Source organism: Agelaius phoeniceus, chromosome 4 (assembly GCF_051311805.1).
Source record: "Agelaius phoeniceus isolate bAgePho1 chromosome 4, bAgePho1.hap1, whole genome shotgun sequence".
In the NCBI taxonomy this organism is placed as follows: domain Eukaryota; kingdom Metazoa; phylum Chordata; class Aves; order Passeriformes; family Icteridae; genus Agelaius; species Agelaius phoeniceus.
In genome coordinates this window covers 59,091,715-59,113,725 of record NC_135268.1, presented here as the reverse complement: position 1 = coordinate 59,113,725, position 22,011 = coordinate 59,091,715, and the positions used below count along the sequence as shown (strand labels likewise).

General features: G+C 38.7%; 1 protein-coding gene across 10 annotated transcripts in view; it reads right to left on the bottom strand.

Moving 5' to 3' along the window:
- LDB2 (LIM domain binding 2) overlaps nt 1-22,011 on the bottom strand; it is a 365,987-nt gene that overhangs the window by 34,684 nt on the left and 309,292 nt on the right. For all 10 annotated transcript variants that reach the window (XM_077177685.1, XM_054633750.2, XM_054633752.2 and 7 more), the window contains 3 exons: nt 18,583-18,755; nt 13,345-13,467; nt 11,703-11,786 (listed from right to left, as the gene is read on the bottom strand). In XM_077177685.1, coding sequence (XP_077033800.1) covers nt 11,703-11,786; nt 13,345-13,467; nt 18,583-18,755 — 380 coding nt within the window. The remainder of the gene's footprint in view (nt 1-11,702; nt 11,787-13,344; nt 13,468-18,582; nt 18,756-22,011) is intronic.

Here is a 22,011-nt window from a genome sequence, read left to right as displayed (position 1 = left end):
TCTTTATGCTAGATGCAATGCCAAATGGTTGTTTCCACCTTTGTACACCTCACCTTCCATGATCACACATATAGATGAATAAATAGCTTTTTGGATTGCATCTATAACTAACCTCAGACACTGTTTCAAGAACTTGATTCCAGCCTTACTAGTATGAAGCTGAGCAAAGATGAACTGTATTAATTGCTTGGAAAAGCATCCATTTAAGTACCTAAAAGAAATGAGTGTGAGCAAAATGCAAGCAGATCACCTTTCAAAAGCTTTGTCAAAGCAAGCTTGAAGAATATTAAATGCATATACTTCTATAAGTTTTTTCCCTGTTTTGACCTGATTTTTTTATAACGTGGTATAATTCCACTGAAATCAACAAGCCTCTTGCAGCTGATATCCTTTGAAGTTCTTTCTAATCTAATTTTTGTTCAGAAAGAAACCAAGAAAAAAAAAGAATAAAACTTTGAACAATGAAATCAAACACTGGAAGTTAAAAATGTAAGCTCCCTTTAGGTTTGCTTGAGAATATAAATTAGGAATAAAAGCTGGTATGATACATCCATTTTGAGAAGTACTAAGCAATCACAACTTCTACTTACACAAAGGCATTATCAATGACCAGTAACAGCCTTCGTAGCAGGTATCAAAAAAGCTGTTTTCCTCTTTAATTTCACTTAAAGGAAAAGGCAAGAAAAAAGCCTAAAATATCTTCCCAAACCACTCAGCATTTAAGAAGTATGTTTTATATTATGACCCTTTCAATGATTTCTCTGGTATCCTCTGCTCTTTAAGGAAGTGGTCTTCGGGAGAATTTGATGCAAGAAATGTTGGAGGACAGTGCAAGCAGAAAGTGAGAGCACCTCCATAGACAGGATCCTTCTCAAGTCTCCTGGGGGCTACAGAGCTTTGGTTTATGTGGGTAGATTTTGTTTCTGCAGTTTCTAATCTCTGCCCTAATAGTCAATGAAAAGACAGTTCTGAAGCCTCTGTGGTGGGGTTTTTGGTCTAAGAGGAAGGCAGCATTTTCCCTTTAAACAGGGTTTGTTTAAAGGGAAATTGAGCCTTGAGAAATGCTCAGCTGGGCCCTGTGTCCTCAGCAGAAGTGGGCTGATAGCAGAGACTTTGGAGCAAGCCTTGGAGGTCAGACCATGGCAGTGTCCACATGTCCTTCACTGCTGTGATTAATCTGATGATGTTCATACCTTGTATTTCTACAGGTAATTAAACACATAACTACCCAGGAGAAGCTTGGCACCCACTGATGTCACTCTGGAGAAAGGTCACTGCTTTCCAAGATGTTGTTCCAGTTTGTATTTATGTGTGATTAAAAGCAGAAGTTTTCCTTATCATTTATTACAGCAACAGAAAGGTTACTGAGGTAGTAAAGTGGCCCATAGTAGGAATCTAAATATTAGAGCAAGACTATAGGAATCAACCTATCCTTATACTAAACTAGAAAGAACTCAAAGAAACTGAGAAATAAAGAGACCAGATGGTCTTCAAAATACAATTAGACATCAAGAAGGTGCCTAAAAGAAACGAAAAGTATCATGAATATGATATTTGGTGATAACATTGAAAGACTTCAAGAATATATGTTTTGTTCTGAATAATTTTTACACAGTTAACTATCATAAAGAGCAAGCTATATTTCATGTTCTGTTTTTTACTGCAATTATTTTAGTAAAATTAACTCATTTTTTAAATTACATTGTTCAAGAGCACTTAGCAATAGAATATATGATATGTATCCTTTGTATGGCTGAAAATCTCATCTCACACACTGTTAAAGAAAATCAGTAAGGTATCCAAGGATACACTAGAATACCACCATGATGTTGGGATAGTTATAAAATACAGACTTGCTCTTAAATAGACTAAAATATTTCAAATTATACTATAGCTCTAATATACCTCATCAAAAGTTAATCAGTGAAAAGGTCTGGTGTAGTGTTTAGAAGATGGAAATTTATTTCCTTACTTTGCATATCACTATTAAAATATTATTCCCTTTTTTATTTCCTTACTTGGATTGGAAAGCCTCTAGAAAGAAACCTCTGCCATCTTGTAGACATGGAACCTGCATTCCATTGTGGTATGCAGCAGTATTACTGAAAAGCTGGACTAGTAAAGTCCAGAATGAGACAAGGTCTGCTCCAGAATAGTGTGATTTCTGCCTAATCACCAACACCATTTTGTTTATACAAAATGGTGCTGCTTGTGTTCTCTTTGTAGGTTTTGATCCAGCACGACTGAGTCCAATTCTGCTTTATAAATGAAATGCTATGAAATCTTAGCCAGGGAATACAGCTGTGGAGTTTTTTTTCATGTGACTCATACTCACTTTATGGAAAACCATCTTATCATGGATAGAAATGGTGCACAGGCCTTTAATTAAGTCAGCTCTAAATTTTGCCTGAACGATTAATAAAATGAGAAGATTCTCTGTCTTGCTATGAAAGCTCTATTTTTCTGTATTCCTCCATTCTTTTCTATGCTTGAAGTCTTTCTTCAAATCAGATCCCCAAGTTGATATTTGTTCCTTTGGGCTCACCTCAGAACTATAATCTGTGGTTAATCAAGCTAATTTTTCTTTTGTCACAAAATTTGAAAAGAAAAGAAAAACAAAAAAGCAATAAAAATAACCATTTGTTGTGGCTGTTCACAAAGCGTGACATTTTCATGGCTAAAATTGCCTAAAGGAATACAGAAATTAATTTCAATAAATTGGATTTTATGTGCATAAAATACCTCCAAACAAATGAAAAACTATGAGATGACATTTGGATCAAAGGAGATATACCCATTGACTCTAATGGATGTTGAACTGGATCCTTGATTAACAAACTTCCTTATTATGAGAAATCGTGAGGCAGTAACACCAAGCAGAAAAGGTAACAAGGCACAAGGCTGAGGAAGGAATTCAGAGTAGGGAAGAATATTTACCACAGCACAGCTTTCAGGCCATGCAGAACACAGCACTAGAAATGACACAGTTCTTGTGTCAAGTCTCAATGTCCTCTGGCCCCCTGTGCTCACAAGCCTTATGTGGCCATCAGGACAGGTTTGGTTCAGCGCCTTTTCTTATTAGTGCTGCCTATAAATTCTCCACATTATATCCCACGGGTCTACCTGAAGCAGGGTAAACACAAAATCATGGATTTCCATTTATGAATTTGATACACCTGTTGATATTCCCTTTAATATCAACAACAGGTATGCTTAGAAATCTAAAGGAATGCACAGATCTACACATTCATGATGAACACCAATATTCATGCATGTGTGCATACAGCAAGGAAAAAATTTACTGAAGGTTTCCAGTGGGAGAATAGTGACAATTAATTGCAAAGATAGTGAACAATATGGTTCACAGCATACCTACAAAAATGTGTGTCCTGTTTATATAGGTACATGACTGTATACCAATAGAATTTTCTTTTTCATTCAGAAGTAGTGCAAAAAATCTACCTTTTCTCTTTATGCTTATTTTGTTTTCAATTCAAGTTTTGTAAATAATGGAATCTGTTTTGAGCAAGTGTCTGCTCTAAAATCTATGGTTGAAAGTCAGTGGTCACTCTAATGAAATGAACACATTTAAAACAGTAATACATGAGACACAATCAGTATAATGTTCCAGATCCAGAAGAATAAAGGGGAAATTTACAGCTTTATGGAATCCTTCTTAATCTGTAGGATCCCCCAGCTCTTTCTTGTCGGCTTCTATCAGCGCTGGCACATTTGGAGATGAGGTCCAGCTTTGACAGGAGCCAGCTGATATGAATCCATCCTGCTTCTCTGTTCTCTGCCCAGTGCAAGTAGCACTTGGGGAGCTATTAAGGATGGTCATAATTTAGGTGAAAAGGATTAGATTAGCTCTTTCATCAGATCAGTCACCTGACCTGACTCCAACAGTGCTTGCACCAGTACAAGAGAGGTGATCACAAGACAAATTTAGCTTTCTGTGTGCCATTCTCTAACCCAGACTAATAGTCTCTAAAGTATTTTACTGTTTAGAGTCAGATTTTGGTATTTAGGGGTTCTGTTTTGAATATAAAATGGAAGGATTACAGAGAGAGATTTAAATAGACAGATTATAAAATAGAAGTATATAGACAGAATAAAGTGACAAAGTGGATAGGTATCCTCCATAAACACAAGAATCAGGGCATCACACAAGAAAGGCAAAGGCTTTTCAGAAACTTCCTAGAAGCAGGATCAAACTCAATAGCCCAAGGAAAACCTTCTATTGAACTGTCAAATTTTAGCTTGAGGTGCATGAAAGATCTCTCCAGCAGAGATGGGTAAACAGTAATGCTGTTTTACCCATTCAAAGAGTAGGGGAAGGGAAGGGGATAGGCAGGCTAACCAGTGAAGTTAACTATGTATAGAAAACTACTTTACAAGGTTATATGAGCTAGTTGCTTGTTATAGCACAATAGACAGACTCATGAAATTATCTTCATGAAGATTAAAAACATGAATGCGTACGCTACAGGATTCCCTTTCCAGATGAATATCAGACCTCAGGGTTGCCATAAGCTTTCCACAATAAATATTTTAAGCTCTAAAACAACTCCTTCCAAGAACAAAGGTTTGAACCACCAGCTTTGCATTAAAGCCCATTCCTTGACTGCTTCGGATCACTCACTCCTCCCTGCATACCAATTCATACCAAATACTGATGGATATTCAATATTAAACAACCAATTAAAATTTTTTGCTGTTTTCATTGCTTTGAACAGGAAGATGGTTTGGGTATTTTCAGGTCTTCATACAAATTGTACCTCTGCAGGTCTCATTCCTAAACTTAATTAATAGTTATTATTATTTATGACTGTACTGCATACTAGTCCAAATTGGTCTTCTAAAAAGAGAGCCTGTGGCTGTGTTCTTGGAATTTTTTTTTCATATTTTTTCTTTTCTGAAATAACATTATTAGTTCAAATCTTTTAGCTTGTTTTTATACGATTACTGCTTTGTCTTTGTCTTTCTTTTTCTCCCTTTTACCCTTCTGACATTTTTAATTTTAAACTACTCCAACCTAACTTCATTCTAATTTCTTACTCATGGATGCTTCAAGGACTCACATTGCTGATTATCATCCTTCCATTAGCCCAGACCTTAATTTTATTTCAAAGGTCATATGGTCTGTATGTCCAGGGAGCACAGTAACTGGCTTGTGCTCATACACACACATCTTTCTCCTTAACTGATACTCATGAGCCTGTTAGTGCTCTTTGTGTGAAAACTTGCCATTACCATCCCCAGAATATTGATAAAATCTGCCATTTCTGCTGAAATCCCAATTTGTATTCTGCTGTCTGTTGTCTCTTGTTCTTTGTTGCCATTGCCCACTTTTCACTGACTTCTGAAATTTCTGATACTCACAGACACTAAAATCTGTTTCTGAGTCATTAGGAGCAGAAGAGGACACTACTGCACCAGCTCACTGTACTCTCCAGTCTGGTTTAAAACTGTCATCTGACTTTTTAAAATGCTATTGGGTTTTCTCCATCTTTTTTTGTTTCTCATGTGCTGCAATTTTCCCATTTGTTTTAGCAAAATACTTAGAAATCAAGGGATGAAACCCTTGTGAAAGGGATGAAACACCAGTATTATTTCTAACAATATGAATATTATCTTTCCAATCCATGTCCTATCCAGTCATTGCTTCAGATTCCATTTTTGCTTTAGAAAATTCTAAGTTGGTGCTTAATTCTCTACCTGCCCCATCTTCTGCAACTCTCCCATCCCTGTTCTCTCTGATATTTCATGCTTATGATGAATTAACTCCTGATATACAGATTCTGTGATGTTCTGTCTTTATTAAAAGTGAAAAGCTAACATTTGATTGTATGAGCAAATACATTTCTTCTCATTTATTATTCTGAAAGTAACATATAACACTATCCCTAAAGCATTAGATGCATAAAAGAGAGGAACAGAAACTACTGTGATCATTACTAAAATAAATGCTAAGAAATTGCATTACCAGAAAACCTTGGCAGAATCAGCTAATTATAGTTGGCACAGATAGATTATGGATAGCCAGCTACAGTAATCTGAATCCTTCTGTGACAATCCTCTGGGTTTGGCTGTATTTTCCTGTGGAGAGCTACCCCAAGATCAATTGCTTTAGATTGAAAAATTCCATTTTTTACAAGAATTAAGACTACAAAATATTGTAGTCTGCTTTCTCCATCTACAGCACAGTAGGGTACAGCACCTGAACCCATCCTGTTTCCCTAGCACCCCCCATTCAGCGCGCAGCACAAACAAATAAAATTCCTTTGTGTAGGGCTTCACTTGTAGCTACTGAAGACATGGAAACATGGCAGAAGCAGGGACTGCAGAACAAGAAAGGGTAGGCTTTAGAGTAGCCCAGGGCTGCTTTACCAAACTGCCCTTGTTCCCAAGCTTCACTGTGATACTCAGCCATGGAAAAAGAATCTTCACTAGTGTGCTTCCAGAAACACCATCTACTCTTTCACATACATAGCCAGCCTTAGACAACAGACTGCATCCAACAGCAATGGTTTTGTTGTTAGTATATGGGGCAAGATGAAATCCCAAGTGTTGTGCAACATCAGGCCCTTGCTTTCTCAGAAAGGGCACTTCCCTTCAGCTGTCCCCTCAGACTGCCCCAGTGCTCATCCATGTGCCCTAATGCCACTTGTGCACACTGGAATGCAGACAATGCCTGCTTAGCTGGTAGAAGCCATGCAGCCATTAAGGTCTGCAGCTCAGATGAAATCAGAGAGTTGTTTAGGTTGGGAAACACTTCTAAGATCATTGAGTCCAGCCACTAACCCAGCACTGCAAGGCCACCACTAAGCCATGTCCCTAAGTGCCACCTCCACAGGTCTTTTAAATACCTCCAGGAATTGTGACTCCACCACTTCCACAGCAGAATGATACTGGGGAAGACCCTGCAAGAAAATGAGTAGCACTGGAGCACTTGCTATTGAGTGAGGGCTGGTTAGCCCATGCATTGCCTGATGATGCCATTTGATGATGCCACAACATAACCCACAAAGGGAAATGAGTTCACATGTTCATATGCTGTTCATAGCATATGCTCATATGCTATACTTATAGTCTCATGTGACAGTATTTATTCTCCCTCAAGCACCTGACCTTGCATCCTGAACATGTATGCATGTAAACTTTCTCCTTCTCCACTGAAGATACACCAACAGCCATAAAATATTGGCCAGATAGCTGCCACAAACTGTTATGGATTAGGAGCAAAACAGCTCCAAAATGATTTCAGCTCTTATCTTTCCCGTGCTTGAAACCATATTTAGAAAATCAAATTTCCCTGCACATTTAAAGGAAAGTGTTGCATGTGTGTCTATTTTGCATGTGGAAAAGAAAATTTTGTGTACACGATGGGTATACATACAAACAGCTTTTGATTACAGTGTAAGTAGTGCCTTTAGAAAATTGTGTCCCATTAAAGAATTTACATTATCCTCCCAGCAGCAGAAATCCAAAAATGTCTAGCGAGGAACTAAATTAGTGAAAGAGAGGACTTAGAAAATATTGTCCTCTGTGTAGCAATAGTAACACCTCGTTATTGTCTTATATGGAGAACAAACAAATTGGACAATTTGTAGCTCAGATAAGCAAGCCCTGGAGAATGGAGCCATACAGGATGTGAGGGGCAATGGGAGTGTGCCTTCCCCTGCCCAGGCTCCTCTCCTGACACAGAGTGGGAGCGCTCTGCCACGCCGACTCTGACTTTGCAAGGGGCAGGTGCAGATTTAGCTCCATTAACATCAATAAACTGGCCACCAGAGCAGGCCACAGTGTGGGGAGGATGCAGCATCCACATCTGGGGAAGAGCTCTGAGAAATCACTCCAGCCCAGCCAGCACAAGAAAGCAGAGGCAAATTTTGAAAACCAGCTGGGCAAGATACAATTATCTTCCAAGGCTTAGGCCAGGTAGTCCTGCTTAATTGACAGTAGGGGCTGGGGCTGACTTTGTAATAATATCAGAGACTTTAAGAGAATGAATCATTTTATAGATGGCAACAAGAAATAGCTGAGTTCCAAATTTTCAATAATGCTGCTAGTATAGAGCTATTGTTTTTAGAGTACATTCAAATCCACTATGCATTGAAGATACAGATAAAATAGCTCAGCTACTAAAAAATTAGTAAAAAAAAATAAGGTACTGTGGGGACTAAATTATTGTAGCTTGGTGGAAACTGTTCTTCTCAATGTTATCTTCACCTCCAAATTCTTTACAGGATTCCTGTTTGTTCCTGGACTCGTACTGACTGAGACTAGGTCTTGGCCTTATTATCTGATAGTTCGTAATATCTACTTCTTGATGACTTGATAAGAAATTACATTTTAAAAAGCCTGATATTAATTTAAAACCTACAAGGTTTTGCTTATTATTTTTGAGACAGCCTATTCAACTTCTAGTCAGCAGCTACAGCAAAGTACGCTGACCCCACTGATGAGGTAATCAATTATGCTGGAACAAAACAAACTCGTAACTAGAAAGAAAGTAAGCCTATGGTTTTATACAGAGCCAGAGAAAACAGAGAGAAAGCCCATTTGGCAATTGACATAGGACAAAACATTTCATTTCCAGGTTCCAAGAAGATATATTTTAAATTTGTATTATATATGATTTAAAAAATCAATGTTCCTCTATGCTGGACAGTTTTACTTGCAGTGAATGAAGACAAACCTGGGCACACATCCAAAGCTGTGGCTCTACAAGCATGTGGCACTCAGGAATGGAGGTTTACATGCCAGCAACTGCAATTATCCCAACTAGCAATGATTTAGCATTCTGTGATATCTAGAGCCCAAAAACACAGGCTATGCCTTTATATCACAACCATCTGAAATCCAGGTTTAAATTCTGCCTTTAAAGAAACTGCAGCACAGCTTGCTGCTGTGTGCACGCTGGAGAATAAAAATGATTAATTCCGCCCATCACTGAAGTTTTTGCTTATGAGTATCACAAGCCTTTGCTGTGTGCAGCAGAAAAAAAAAAGAAAATAATTTTTTTGCTTAGTTTCTGGTCCTTATTCAAAATCATGCAACAGTGCTAATTACTAAACACTGGGAAGACTGAATAAAATATAAAATGCTGACTTAAAAACACACAAAACAGAACACCTTAAATCTAAGTACATTTACCACATTATTTTAGTACATGATTTTTAGTGCATGAGCTCAGAAAACATTTTCATGTTAAAATTAACAGAGGAAAGGAACTGGAAAAGAAGCAAATCAAAATGGAAATACACCATGTAATATACGCTGCCATGATGAGCCAAACATCTGGTAAAAAGGGCAGAATGATCAATCCCTCACCACAAGAAAAAGAGATGTGTAAAGATTGGCTTGAGAAAAAAAGATTTTTCCTCTTGGAATCACCACAGCAGGAGCCAGAGGAAGCTTTGCACCCAGAGACCTAATGTCGTCTGTTAAGCTAACAAAACTGGTCTGGAAGAAGAAAAAAAGTAAGACTTTATCTTTTCATCCCCTCCCACTTCACTGCTCATCTCCCTAGTGCTTATCTTGATCCCACTTTTTCTTTTTCTGAGGTTTTTTTTCCTCCCTCTCCCTCTTCCTTTCTTGCCTTTTTTTTTTTTTTGATGCTAACAGAGGGAGCAGCATGGGTACCTGATGGCAGCTGCCTCCTAACCAGAGCCCTGCCTTTGTCATTTGCATCGTCACATTGAGCAGTCACACAGACAATGCAGAGGGGTCAGCGACAGAGGCGATGCCGCGAGTCCCGCCTGGCCCTGGAGCCTCCCGGAGGCTGCTGGGGGCCAGCCCAGGAGTGTGAGAGCCCAGGTGTGTGAGAGCACAGGAGTGTGAGAGCACAGGTGTGTGACAGCCCAGGTGTGTGAGAGCACAGGTGTGTGACAGGCCAGGAGTGTGAGAGCACAGGAGTGTGACAGCCCAGGTGTGTGAGAGCACAGGTGTGTGACAGGCCAGGAGTGTGACAGGCCAGGAGTGTGACAGGCCAGGTGTGTGACAGGCCAGGAGTGTGACAGCCCAGGTGTGTGACAGGCCAGGAGTGTGACAGCCCAGGAGTGTGACAGCCCAGGTGTGTGACAGCATGTCCTGTCACACCCAGGGGAGCAAACACCCCAGATGTGGTCAATGCCTGGTGCCACTGCACAGTTTGCCAAGAAACCACGGAAATCCCCATGAAAAGTCAGCCACTTTCTGCCCAGGTTGCCACAGCGTGTAATGCAAAACCTGCCATGACTGAGGAGGAATCCCCAGTGGGATTTTCTCGAGGATGCCCTACCACAAAACACTGACAGCGTGGCTGTAGGGCTGCCAGAGCACAAGAGCTTCTCTCTGTACCAAATCACAAACTAAACTAACCAGGAGAATACAATGTGCATTACATGGACATGTTAATCTTACATTTACACATGGAAAAATCCTTATGCAATGTATTATTCCTCTGAGGTTTTATGCCATATTCTTCTTTCATTTACAAACAACCAGACCTGCCCTGCACCATTCAGGCTGTAATTTGAACAGTAATTTTTACATTAAGACCACATAACCAACAATCAGCAATGGCTTATGCTGTTGGGAGAGTAAGTACAACTACAGGCTATCAATAACCTGTGGGGACACAGTGAGACACATCTCACCAGCATTTCGGTTCTGCACACTCTCCCTGGAGTGCAAAACACTCTGGGGACAGGACTCCATCCATCCATAGGGAAGGCATTACAAGGTTCATAGAACTGAATGAAGTACAGCTAAATTGCACACTTAGGTACAGCTCTACATTAGGCTGAAACTTTTTTATTTTTTGCTTAGTTTCTGGTCCTTATTCAAAATCATGCAACAGTGCATTTTCTAGTGTTTGTGTTAGTTAAAAAAAGTATGTTGAACAATTACTCATAAAATTAAAAAGAATAAAACCAGATAGTCCTGGCCAAGTTGTCTTGATGTATCATTGTGCAATTTGCCTCATTTTATCCACGATGGCTCATCTAGAAATAGGAAAAATCTGAATTTTAAGCTTGAAATATGAACTCTACAAATCTGTATTTCTGTGTATGTATTGTAAGCCCACACCAGGGAACACTTTCAAAAATAAAAATAAACATCTAAACTTTGAATGCACTTTAAGGGTCAAAAAGCAATGGGAACAAATGCATTATTTAATCGTAAAAACCACACTCGATTCAGGGCAAGGCTAAGGAGGAAGCTCAGGCTCCCAGAGGCATGTGAAGTGAGGACTGCTTTGAGGGGCTGCTGCAAACAGAGCTGGAGCTGAACCTTCCCTCAGCCCTGCCTCTGCCTGGGAGAGGTGACAAGGTTGAAAATCTGGAGGAGACCGGCAGCTTTTAATAAGAATTAGCTGCCATTTTCTCAGGCACAGTGAAACAGAGAGGAAAAATACTGGGAATTCCTTGCTTACAATAAAATAAAGGCATTGCTCAAAACTGAGAAGAAAGACTGTTAAAAAGAGGGGCTACTCACACAAGCCTTGCAGTGAATGATAAAATTCTTAGCCTTTTTAATAGCCTATTGTTATCAGCTACATCTCCACTGCAGTGTCTTTGTTTTTCCTCCACCCTCATTAAGGGTTAGGTCAATTTCTTACCTGCTCAACACAGGCTCTGCTGCCATTATCTTGCCTCAAAGCCAGCAGTACCTTTTAAAAAATGCTCACAAAAATACAGCTATGGTATGCTTACCCTGAGGTAGTTGAGGGTGAAGTTTGTCAGACCCATTCGAGTGATGTTTTTGGACAGCTGCTCCAGCACCTGAGGGTCTTGTGCCTAAACAACAAAGGAAAAAAGAATTTTCACTTTGCTTTTCATTGGGGTATTTTTTCTATGTGCTTAGTGGAATGCAGGGAGGGTCCCCTTAAAAGCAGTGCCACTGCTATGGAAAAATTACACACTGATGCTAAATTTATGTAATAAGCTAGAGTTCCATATGCAAGGGAAAATGCAAAGCATTATGATATTGGAGCAGACTAAAGACTGTTTTCCAATATGCTCCTTTGATCCCTGACCACCCATTCAAAAGGTAGACCTAAGAGGTCTGGTCATGCAAGTGACCAAAGAGCTTCCTGAGGGACTGCAGTACACTTTGAGCCTTCTATTTGTGGGCTGTGAGTCCCAGGGGACTAGACAGAAAAAGGCAGGAATAAAGAACATATCATTTTCCTTTTGTGGGTAAGAAACTACAGCAGAAAGACCTCATCAAATATGTGACATTAAGCACAGTGTGGAGAACCCTTCTGATCTAAGTTATTTTCCCAGAATTAAATGGGGAAAAATACAAGTATAGTCCTTCCCTGACCCTAGCCAGGAGCTTTACCTGTGAGACCAGCCTCCTCTTTAAAATGAGATCAATCTCATTACTAAAATACCTGCTGGTTGCTGTCGAACCTGCTTCCACTCTGAATTTAGCAGCCCCCTAAATCCATAATGTCAATCATGGCCATCCCCATCATCCCTTAATGGGATACTGTTGAAGAGCTCAGTTGATCAGTTCCCTAAAAGAGCAGATAATCCTGGGTGGGTTTTCAGAGGTGTTTTCTTCAGGCTTGTAATAGCACTTTGAAAAAAGTCCAGTTTAAGCTGTATACAATTCCTCACTATTAATATATTTTTATCTGGGGATATCTAAGTAACTTGATGTCAAAATATAGGAAAATCTGTGTGTCTGTGTTCTTACCCTTTATAAAACCACAGTACTGCAATTGATTTTGTATATCAGGGCGCTACTAGCAGGAGTGGGTCTACGGTGAAGAAATGAAAGTGTCAATAAAGTAGGTTCTTTGTTTCTCTACAATTTACCTTATTATATTTTGACTTTAACTTGTAGAATGTTTAATACTTTAATGTTTCATTGTGTGTGTTTTCATCCAATAACAAAAGAAAGTTGTGAAATGTGAAACAAAAAGCTCTGCATTAAAATTAAAATCTAAAGGTTTCTAAGTAAATATATGGCAATTTCTTAACTTCTGTCTTTGCGAGGGTAACATCACTTTGCTTCATTTCAAATCTATCATTGGTACCTACAACAATGAAAATTCACAGATTTTGGTATAGTTCAGGTCAATAGGAAGAGATTTTGGACCCAAATCATACAAACCACCAAGTGAGATTAAAAAGAAAATTACGTGCTAAAATAGAATGAAAACATAGCAACAGTGGCAATAATAGAGCACTGAAAAACAAGGGAGGAAGAACTTGTGAATAGATGTAGTTGCAGGCAGACCAAAATATTTATAGTTAATTGCCTTGGGTGTGAAATTTGCCAGAGTTCTTCATAAACCTAATCTCATCTCTTTGCATTAGGTCAAATGAATAAAGGATTACTTACATGCATGGCTAGAATGCTGCGTGGGACTAATTCTCTGTATTGTCTAATAGTAAAGTGCCATGTTTTTATTCTCATAAGGTCATCAAAAGTAAACTCCAAGATAAGACGTCCTTCTGTGCATACCTGGAATACATGAAATGCATGAAATAAATTCTCAGGAATTTTGTTTTCATTGGTATTGTATCATCGATTAAACAACATTCAAAAATATCAGAGCAGTATTCTATTGTTCATCTCTGCTAGATTAATTGTTTTTCATCCTCTCGGGGAGAAAAAATGAATGTGGGAAAATTACTTCATAGGCCTTACCTCAGAGACAGTAACTTATAATGCTATAGATTTTATAGCATTTTACAAACATAGAATATTGTGCGCTAAATCTTATTTATTGCATCAATTCTCTTTTCCTCATGGTTTGCTACTGCTAATTAATGACTGAACCTTGCAGTGGAGGTGACTGTGGTGCAAGTGAGTGCACTTGATGGCAAGTTGCTGAACCAGTCATTCCCAACCTGTTTTAGACTTACTACAGCTTGGTATGTAAACCTTTCTCTCATGTCCAGTTGGAGTAGGCAGTGCCCTAAATGCCTGTTGCCAAACCTGGGTTTTTTTCATCATTTTTCATAACTTTTTAAATGATTTTTTTTATTTTCCAAGCATTTTCTTCTGTTCAGTTTGTTTTTTATGGTGTGTTTTTTTGTTGTTTTTGTTGTTGTTGTTGTTGTTTTTTTGTTTTGTTGTTTTGTTGTTTTGTTTGGGGGGTTTTTATTGTGGTTTTTTTTTTTTTCCTCTCATCTAATTTTACTAACCCCCCCTTCCAAGGAAAGCCAGGTGGGTGCCTGCCATGGGGACCTATGAGCTGCATTGCTCACAGGTTTGAGAGTGAGGGGAGCAGAGGAGAGCCAGAAAATGGAGCTACTTCCACAGAAAGTGGCTCACACAGCTTTGTGAGGAATCTTGTCTAAAAAGGGACAGAAAATATAGGAGGAATAAATGTAGCAAGTGGGTACTACCTATAAATGAAAAGTAAAATAAATTACTGGGAACTTTTAAACAACTCTCCACAATTTTTTTGTGGAAAATGTACATGGTTCTGGTCTTCTTTAAGGTGAAAAATACAAGCCCAACACAGAATCTTGATTGAGGATACTGTGGAGTATTGAAAAATATGTCTGATTTGAAAATTAACTACTTCTGTTGATTTTTTTTAATTGTAGATTTAGGCTTACAATCCCTCTTCTAGTAAACTTGCAAGTGCAGGGTACAGAGATATTGTGGAAACAGGGTGTAATGGCTTTCAAATGAGAGGGCTTCTGAAACCTTAATTTTAATACAGTATTTGATTGAAAAATAACCATCACAGATTCAGTTGAGTCTGTTGAGCCTTTTTAAAAGCTCCAACTCAGACTTGGCCAGCTCTCACTTGGCCAATGTGTGTCTTTTCTTGTTAACAGTCCACTTAATGTCCTTACAATTTTTCCTCCTTATTGTTTCTGCTAAAACACACAGGTAATTTTAACAGGCATACTATATGGACAAATTCCTATAGACCTGTGAAGGAGAATCTTGCAACAGGTTCTCATCTGCTCTTTTCAACACACCTTAAGTGATGCCTTCAGATATTTAATGTGCTTTATGTTTCACCTTTGATTTTCACATCACCTGCACTATGATGAGAAATTACACAATACACATGCACACACATAAGTGGAAAATATTAGTAGGAAAATATTTTGTATTAATGGTGCTGTGTTGAGGCCAAAGATCCTGGTAACTGATCAGTTAATGTGAAAATATTTCAGGTTTAAAACAATTTTTTTCATAATAATACCAGTGGTTTCTCAAATGTTTCTTTTGTTAAGCTCACACCACCAAAGCTCTTAGCAGATTTTAGGCACTAGCATTAACAAATTTTAATAGAAAAACACATTCTTCATATTACAGTGGTAAAAATTTATGCATCTTATAAAGAAATTTAATTTCCTCATGTAAAGTAGAATTTTACACATTGCTTTTAATCAATAAAATTGGCACAGTTCTTATTTTAAAAGGGTTATTTTTTTTCCTGAAAGCTGCCTTTTACATAGAATCCAAAAAATCAAAAGGGTCTCCAATTAAGAAAACATTTTCTGTTGTGCTGAATTCATGTTACCGTACTGTGAGCTCTGACATTTTGTTTCTGTGGTAACCAAAATCAGCTGATTAGTTGGCATGGCAACAGAAAAGATGTAATCCCAGCAGACACACTCTAATCAATGCCCCCAGCACAGATGGTCTCCGGAGGATCAACAAGAAAGAGGCTGGCAGGCATTCAGTGCATCACGTGGTTGCTCTAGACTAGGCCAGGAAAAAACTAAAAAAGAACATTTCTCAAACTAACCAATAGCTTTTTAACCCCTTCACTGCACTTATTAATTGTAGGAATTTCAACTGCTTGTGCCTATGAAAACCAGCTTTGGTCCTATGCCTTCTTGCTCACAGTCTCATTCTCCAAACACGTGGCACAGGGGGAACATTTAAAAGTGTTCCCCCTTTATTAACTACCACTTCTCAAGCATGAGTTGTTGCTTTAAAAGAAACCTAAGGTTTATACAAATCTTGGCAATGCCTGATATTATTAGTAGGGATTAGATTCACTGATTTTAAGGGCTTCACCAATAAAATCCAGCTGATGGCCACACTCCTGGGAGAAGGCCGTGAGTAGGGAGCCCTTGGGGCACTCACTGCTTTAGTGGTGAGGGCAATGCCCACCCCGACCACACCACTGGGAAACATAATCATTGATCACTGTAGAAAAACAATTTGCCTACACATAAAGTGGGAGTGCCAGAGTTGGAGTAAACACAGTGAAGAAAGGGACTTAGGAGGACTCCTAAAACTTTCTTCTGCCTGAAGAAAAAAGTGGAGCATCTCCCAGGTAAAAAAGCATAGTGGTCTTGGCTTCAGTATTTTACAACATTTTATTTATGTCATTGAACTATTATAAATTCTTTATACTATTTATTTACATCTTGATAAAACAATTTTTAAGCGTGTGACATTTTACAAGGACCTTTTAGCCTCAAAAGACAAGCTGGACTATTCATATTCTTACTGCTAGGCATGTTCTGGCCATATTTGTTACAAAAGAATTGGAAATGCCATTTTATATATTCATCTAATACTGCTGTATGCAGTGAGTTGCTCTAACTAGCAAAATGTTCAAATGAATAAAATACATTTGATTCTTGATTCTGTGGATTCTTGATTCAATACATAATGAAAAGTGGTTTAGTCTGTTGTATTAGAAGTTAGTGAATTTGCAGCATAGAATTTGCTTGTGAAACTGAAACAGCTTGTATTTTTGCATTAACTCCTCAAGCCCCAGGATAGTTTCAGAGGGTCAAATTCAGATATGATCCAAGGAGCTACACAGCCCATTGCAGCGGTGCTCATTATGGGATGTCTGCTTTGTTCCATCACTGATGCTGTGAGAGTAGGAATTTACCTTTGGGTCCAAGATCTGTGCCCTTGGTATCTCTGCTAGAAGTTAAATAAGCACAGCTGAGACAACATTCAGCTTTAACTTATTTCTGAGAGAGTATTATTTCTTCTCCCCTATTCCATCAACTACTGTGCTTTATTTCAGATTTGCTCTTACTAAAAAGTTGTATTTTAAACACGCAGTCATTAAACTTCCTAATTTTTCTCCTAGAATCCAAATCAAATCCCCACCTGAACTTTTCTACCAGAGCACAGGTTTATATTGGAATCTGCCAGAGAAGTGTGAAGGCTGAGGCAAGCTGTGCACTGCCAGGGCTGCAGCAGACAGGGACCCACTGTACACAGTAGGACAGTGCCATGGGAGGCAACCGTGGCCCCTTGACACGAGGGGGCACCCAGCCCAGTCCATACTGCAAACCTCCTTTCCAAAATAATAATGTCATGTCCTGCCATGATAAGTAAAAAAATATAATTGAACTGAGAAAAGCATCATGTATTTACTGGTTAAAAAAAAACCCCACATCAACTCCCTTTTATTTGCTATTGCATTAAAGCCAACACAAAGGGGAAGGACAGAGAAATCGCTGTAGGGAGCTCAGCAATGAAGCAGCTACTGTGGAACTTTGGCACATCTCCTGCACCTGGCCAGGACTCACAGCTCCTCATGAGCAGTGAGGTAGCAAAGAGGTGCCAGTCTGGTCTCTTTGTCTGTCTGTGTGTGTGTGAGCCACAGGGGCTGGATGGGCTCTCTTCTCCTGGCTCACCATGCACCACACAGCAGCAGCTTCTCGTCCCTCTCAGCCCCACCCAGGGCAGATGGCAGAGCAGGACCTGCAGAGGGATGGGACTCCCATACATGTTAAAACAGCAAAAGCCATGTAACCCTGTCATGATGCTGTCAATAGCCAGGGACTTAAAATTAAAACTTCCACGGTCCTGCAATTCAAGGGCAACACACATTAGCTACTTTCTCCTGCTGGCCCTCCTTCCTTTGTTCTTTTCTTTATGAAAATGTTAAAGGTGAACAGGTACAAGATGGGAAATCAGTACTTCCTATTATCATTATTTACTGTTAATGTATTAAAATGTAACTTTGAAACAAGTTTACTGATTTTTTTAATATAAGAAAAATTATGTTTTAATTTTTATTTTTCACCCTTTTGGTACTGCTTTTTTATACACATATAGGGCACCCATTTTAATTACAGGACTGGATGTGCCCTATGCATGAAGATAATTCCCTATCAATTACAAATATTGAATATTCACTAACTGTTTTATCCAGAGCATGCTTCAATTGACTCCTTTTGGACTGGCATCCTACTGCATTAAATCAGTATTTTCCTAGAGATTTATAGTCCTTGTACTAGGTAAGTATCAAATGTAATGCATACCATCCCAAATGGTAGGTACCAGCAATGTGAAATCTCATTGTTGCTTTAAAATCAAAGCCAGAGAAAGGGAGATGGGCAGGCTGAATTTAATTCACATAAAACTGATAGTTCTGGCAACCTGGCATTATGTACTCCTCTTGCAATCTTTCTGGGAGAATTACAGGAGATACCCACAGAATCTTCCAGTCACATAATGAATATAGAAAACAGTAATTAAATGGCTCCAAGGGTTTTCAGTATTAGAAATAATCTCAGGCTACCAGAAAAATTCAACAGCCAATATTCTTCACCCTTATACACACTGTAAAAGAAAAAGAAAACCAAAAACCAACAGCATGCTTTATTGAGTCTTCCCTATTACCTTGGTAAACATGGGTTTTCCATGCTGAGTGACCATGGTGCATTGATCACAGTCCACTGTGATGGATGAGTTGTGGTATGACTCTTTTGAGTGCTTGAGAATGTAATACAGGTCTGTTACACCTCCTTCAAAGACAGTGCTAAAATAACGAGGAATGAGCGTTCTTCCAATTGCTGTGAGGAAAATACAAAGCAGAATTCAGCAAATGCTCTAGGTTACAAAATCTTAAACCATTTGCTAACAGCACATGAATAATTTTAAGTGCAATGAAATCAAACTTTCATTTAATTAATATAATACGTGTTCTCTCCCTTTTGTATAGACAAAAAGTTGTGCCTGCTCCCACTGAAATCAATGAAAATGGCTGACTCCATTCAGAGGGAGTGGGCTCATCATATTTAATTTTTTTACATTGATGGCAAGTTGAGTCACTCTTGAAACCATCTGCAAGGTTTTTTTGTCCCAAAGTAATTATTACACAAAACCCCACATGATGTCAATTACTACTGAAAGCTGAATATTACCCATAAGTGTACAAATACAAGTGGTGAGTATTGACAGAAATATACTTCTACACCCAAAAAAGTAAAGCACTTTTATATAAGGAGATTGTGTACACATATATGGTTTTTTGTGTGTGGGCATGTGTATATTTATATATACCCACCCATACACGTGCACACACACACATGCACATGCACTCTGGATCCAACAGGAGGGCTGCTACTGAGAAATCAGAGCACTTGGGAATGGAGGAGGACTGAGAATGGAAAACTAGAATGTTATACAATACATGACTACCCATAGATCTATCTGAGATCTCTCTTTAGACCAGTATTTATGTCATAGGCTTTATGTCAGAAAGTCTGAGCAGACACCTGGACTCCCTTACATGCACCACTTAAACCCCTAACTATGGACTGAAGTACCCAATTCAAAATTATTTAGTCAGGCAAAACTCACTGAAGTCACATCTCTCACTTCAGTAGTAGTTTTAGGTAAGTTTTGCAAGGTCTAATTACAAAAATGTGGTAGTGAGAGTGAGCTTCTGAGAGTGCTTCAGATGCACAAACCAGCAGCAGCACTGACATCAAAGGCAATTATCTCATATGCAACTGATGCTTTCCATCTCCTTCTTTACAGATAAATTTGAATGTAACCACAAGCCTGGTATAAGAGAACATTTCACTTTATAATAGATGGATACTTCCATACCAAATGACTCATTGCTTTGCAAGCATTAATCAATCCACAGTAATTTTGAGTGGTGGATACATAAAAATTGCCTTCATTTTACAGGGAAAAACCAAGCAATCTAAATGGTCTCTTGGAAGAATGAGGTAGAAAAGTCACCATCCACAGGCAAGATTAGAGTTTATTAGTTCCTAATTCTAATTTTTCTATTAGGACTATGTGGTGACTCATGCCTCCCTTATTTGCTATATACTTTTGAGAGTGATTTCTAAAAAAATATTTTCATAGAAATTTTGCCAGCATATGAACAAAGGCTCCTGAACCTAAAAATGCATTTGCAAATGGTTGTTGCAAATTAAAAAATAGGGAATTTTCACAGCAGTTCTGTGAATACTGTTTTTTTTCTGTGCATTGCAATGTGAAATATTGAATAGGCAGTCATAATGCATATTGTGTAATGAAAATATGCAAATAGAGAAAATTAGGAATTGTAAAAGCTTTTGCTGTAAGATCACATATGAATGTAGTTTAATGTACAAAAATACACCACACTCTCTGGAAGTAGCTGACAATTCAGTGGATATACTGAAAGACTGTTGTACAACTGCAGATCCTAAAATAACCCCACCCAGTAACCATGCACAGAATAATTTTTACAGTCTTTTAATTTAATTTCGAAAAACTGAAGTCCAGCATATTAACATAGGATTTAATTCATGGTTCAACTCAAATTTCTTCATCTTGGTGTGGTATACAGTAAAAAGTGAAATTTACCCATCAAGTTAATTTCTTGCTCCCCTAAGGCTAATTAGTGCAAATTAAATTTCCTGCTAATCATCTTAAGCAGCAAATGGGTGATATGAAAATCCAGCATTCCTACTGATTGTGATAAACCTCTATTCCTGTGACTTATGCACTGCATAAATATCTTGAAACTATTAAACTGCAGTTTATAGACTGTTCCCAAAGCAGCATGGTCATGTGGTGTTGCTTTTTGCCCTGTATTTACAGCTACAACACATTAAAAAAGGCTAGAAATACATTAAATAATTTATTCTTATTAATAGTAAGCATTTTTAATAAAAGTTATTTCCTGTAAGTGTTATCTATGCTTGCCACAGGGATATGCTACTGTTGAGAACAAAGTGGGAGACCAAAGAACTGAAGATGAATAGAGGTGCAGACAAGGATGTGCTCCATGGAACCTCATTTTCCATGACAGATGCACGTGCAGACCCTGTCAGTCTGCAGAACTGAAAATAACTGATGCAAATATCCAGTGTAAATGTTTATAGCTAAATATTCAGCTCCAGAAGAAAGAGTAATGGAAACCTGTGTTAATAAGCAGACCTCAGTTTTGCCACCAAAGACTGAAGCATGTTCAAGGTTTTGGTTCTCTTCCTGAAGTACTCAATGGCTTAAAAAAATCATTTAATTTCTAGGATAAACATGAAACTCCACAGCAGTAACAAGGGGTTTTGTGCAGGAAATTGAATTTCCAAGAAAAAGAAAGGGCTGTGGAATAACTCTTATGAAGTCTAGAGATCATCCCAAACACTTTTTAATGCAAAGGACTATTCCTTGAATTTTTCTCTTCCAAGACATAGTTGTGTAGATGAGCATGCAAACACATCTGTGTGTGCACTCCCTGCTCTGCTGCATGCATACATACAATCCTTTCCTGAGAAAAAGAATGGGAACATGGCAATGGTGTTTTTCTCTCCCTACTTGAGTAGATGGACATGCTCACATGTGGATGCACACACTCCACCTGTGCCTGCTGCTGTACATGTCAACAAGATCTCAGCAACACCACGTATCTTCTGCTGGAGATAGCAGGATACTTTCTAGGAGGACCCCAAATAATGTGAAGGCAGAACTGTAGAACAACTGGATAATTGTGGCCACTTCAGGATGTGGTCCAGCCATCCTTCTGCCATCCTTTGCATCCAGCCATCCTTTGCAGAGCACAGAGCAAGCCTGGCCTTGGGTTTGCAATTCCCCAGTGCCACTCACAGTGGGACTATACAATGGAAAGTATAGTCTATAGCACATCCAATTGCTGAATGAAGCTTCATGCGCTTTACTGGAATTCCTCATATTTTAGAGCTTCGCTTTTACTCCAGAGAATCCATGTTGAAGAATGTGTGTCTGTGCATGGTTTTGTAGGGCTCCTCCCTACCACACCACTCTTCCCTAGAGCATCACATGGAGCCTTCAGAGCTAGCATATAGA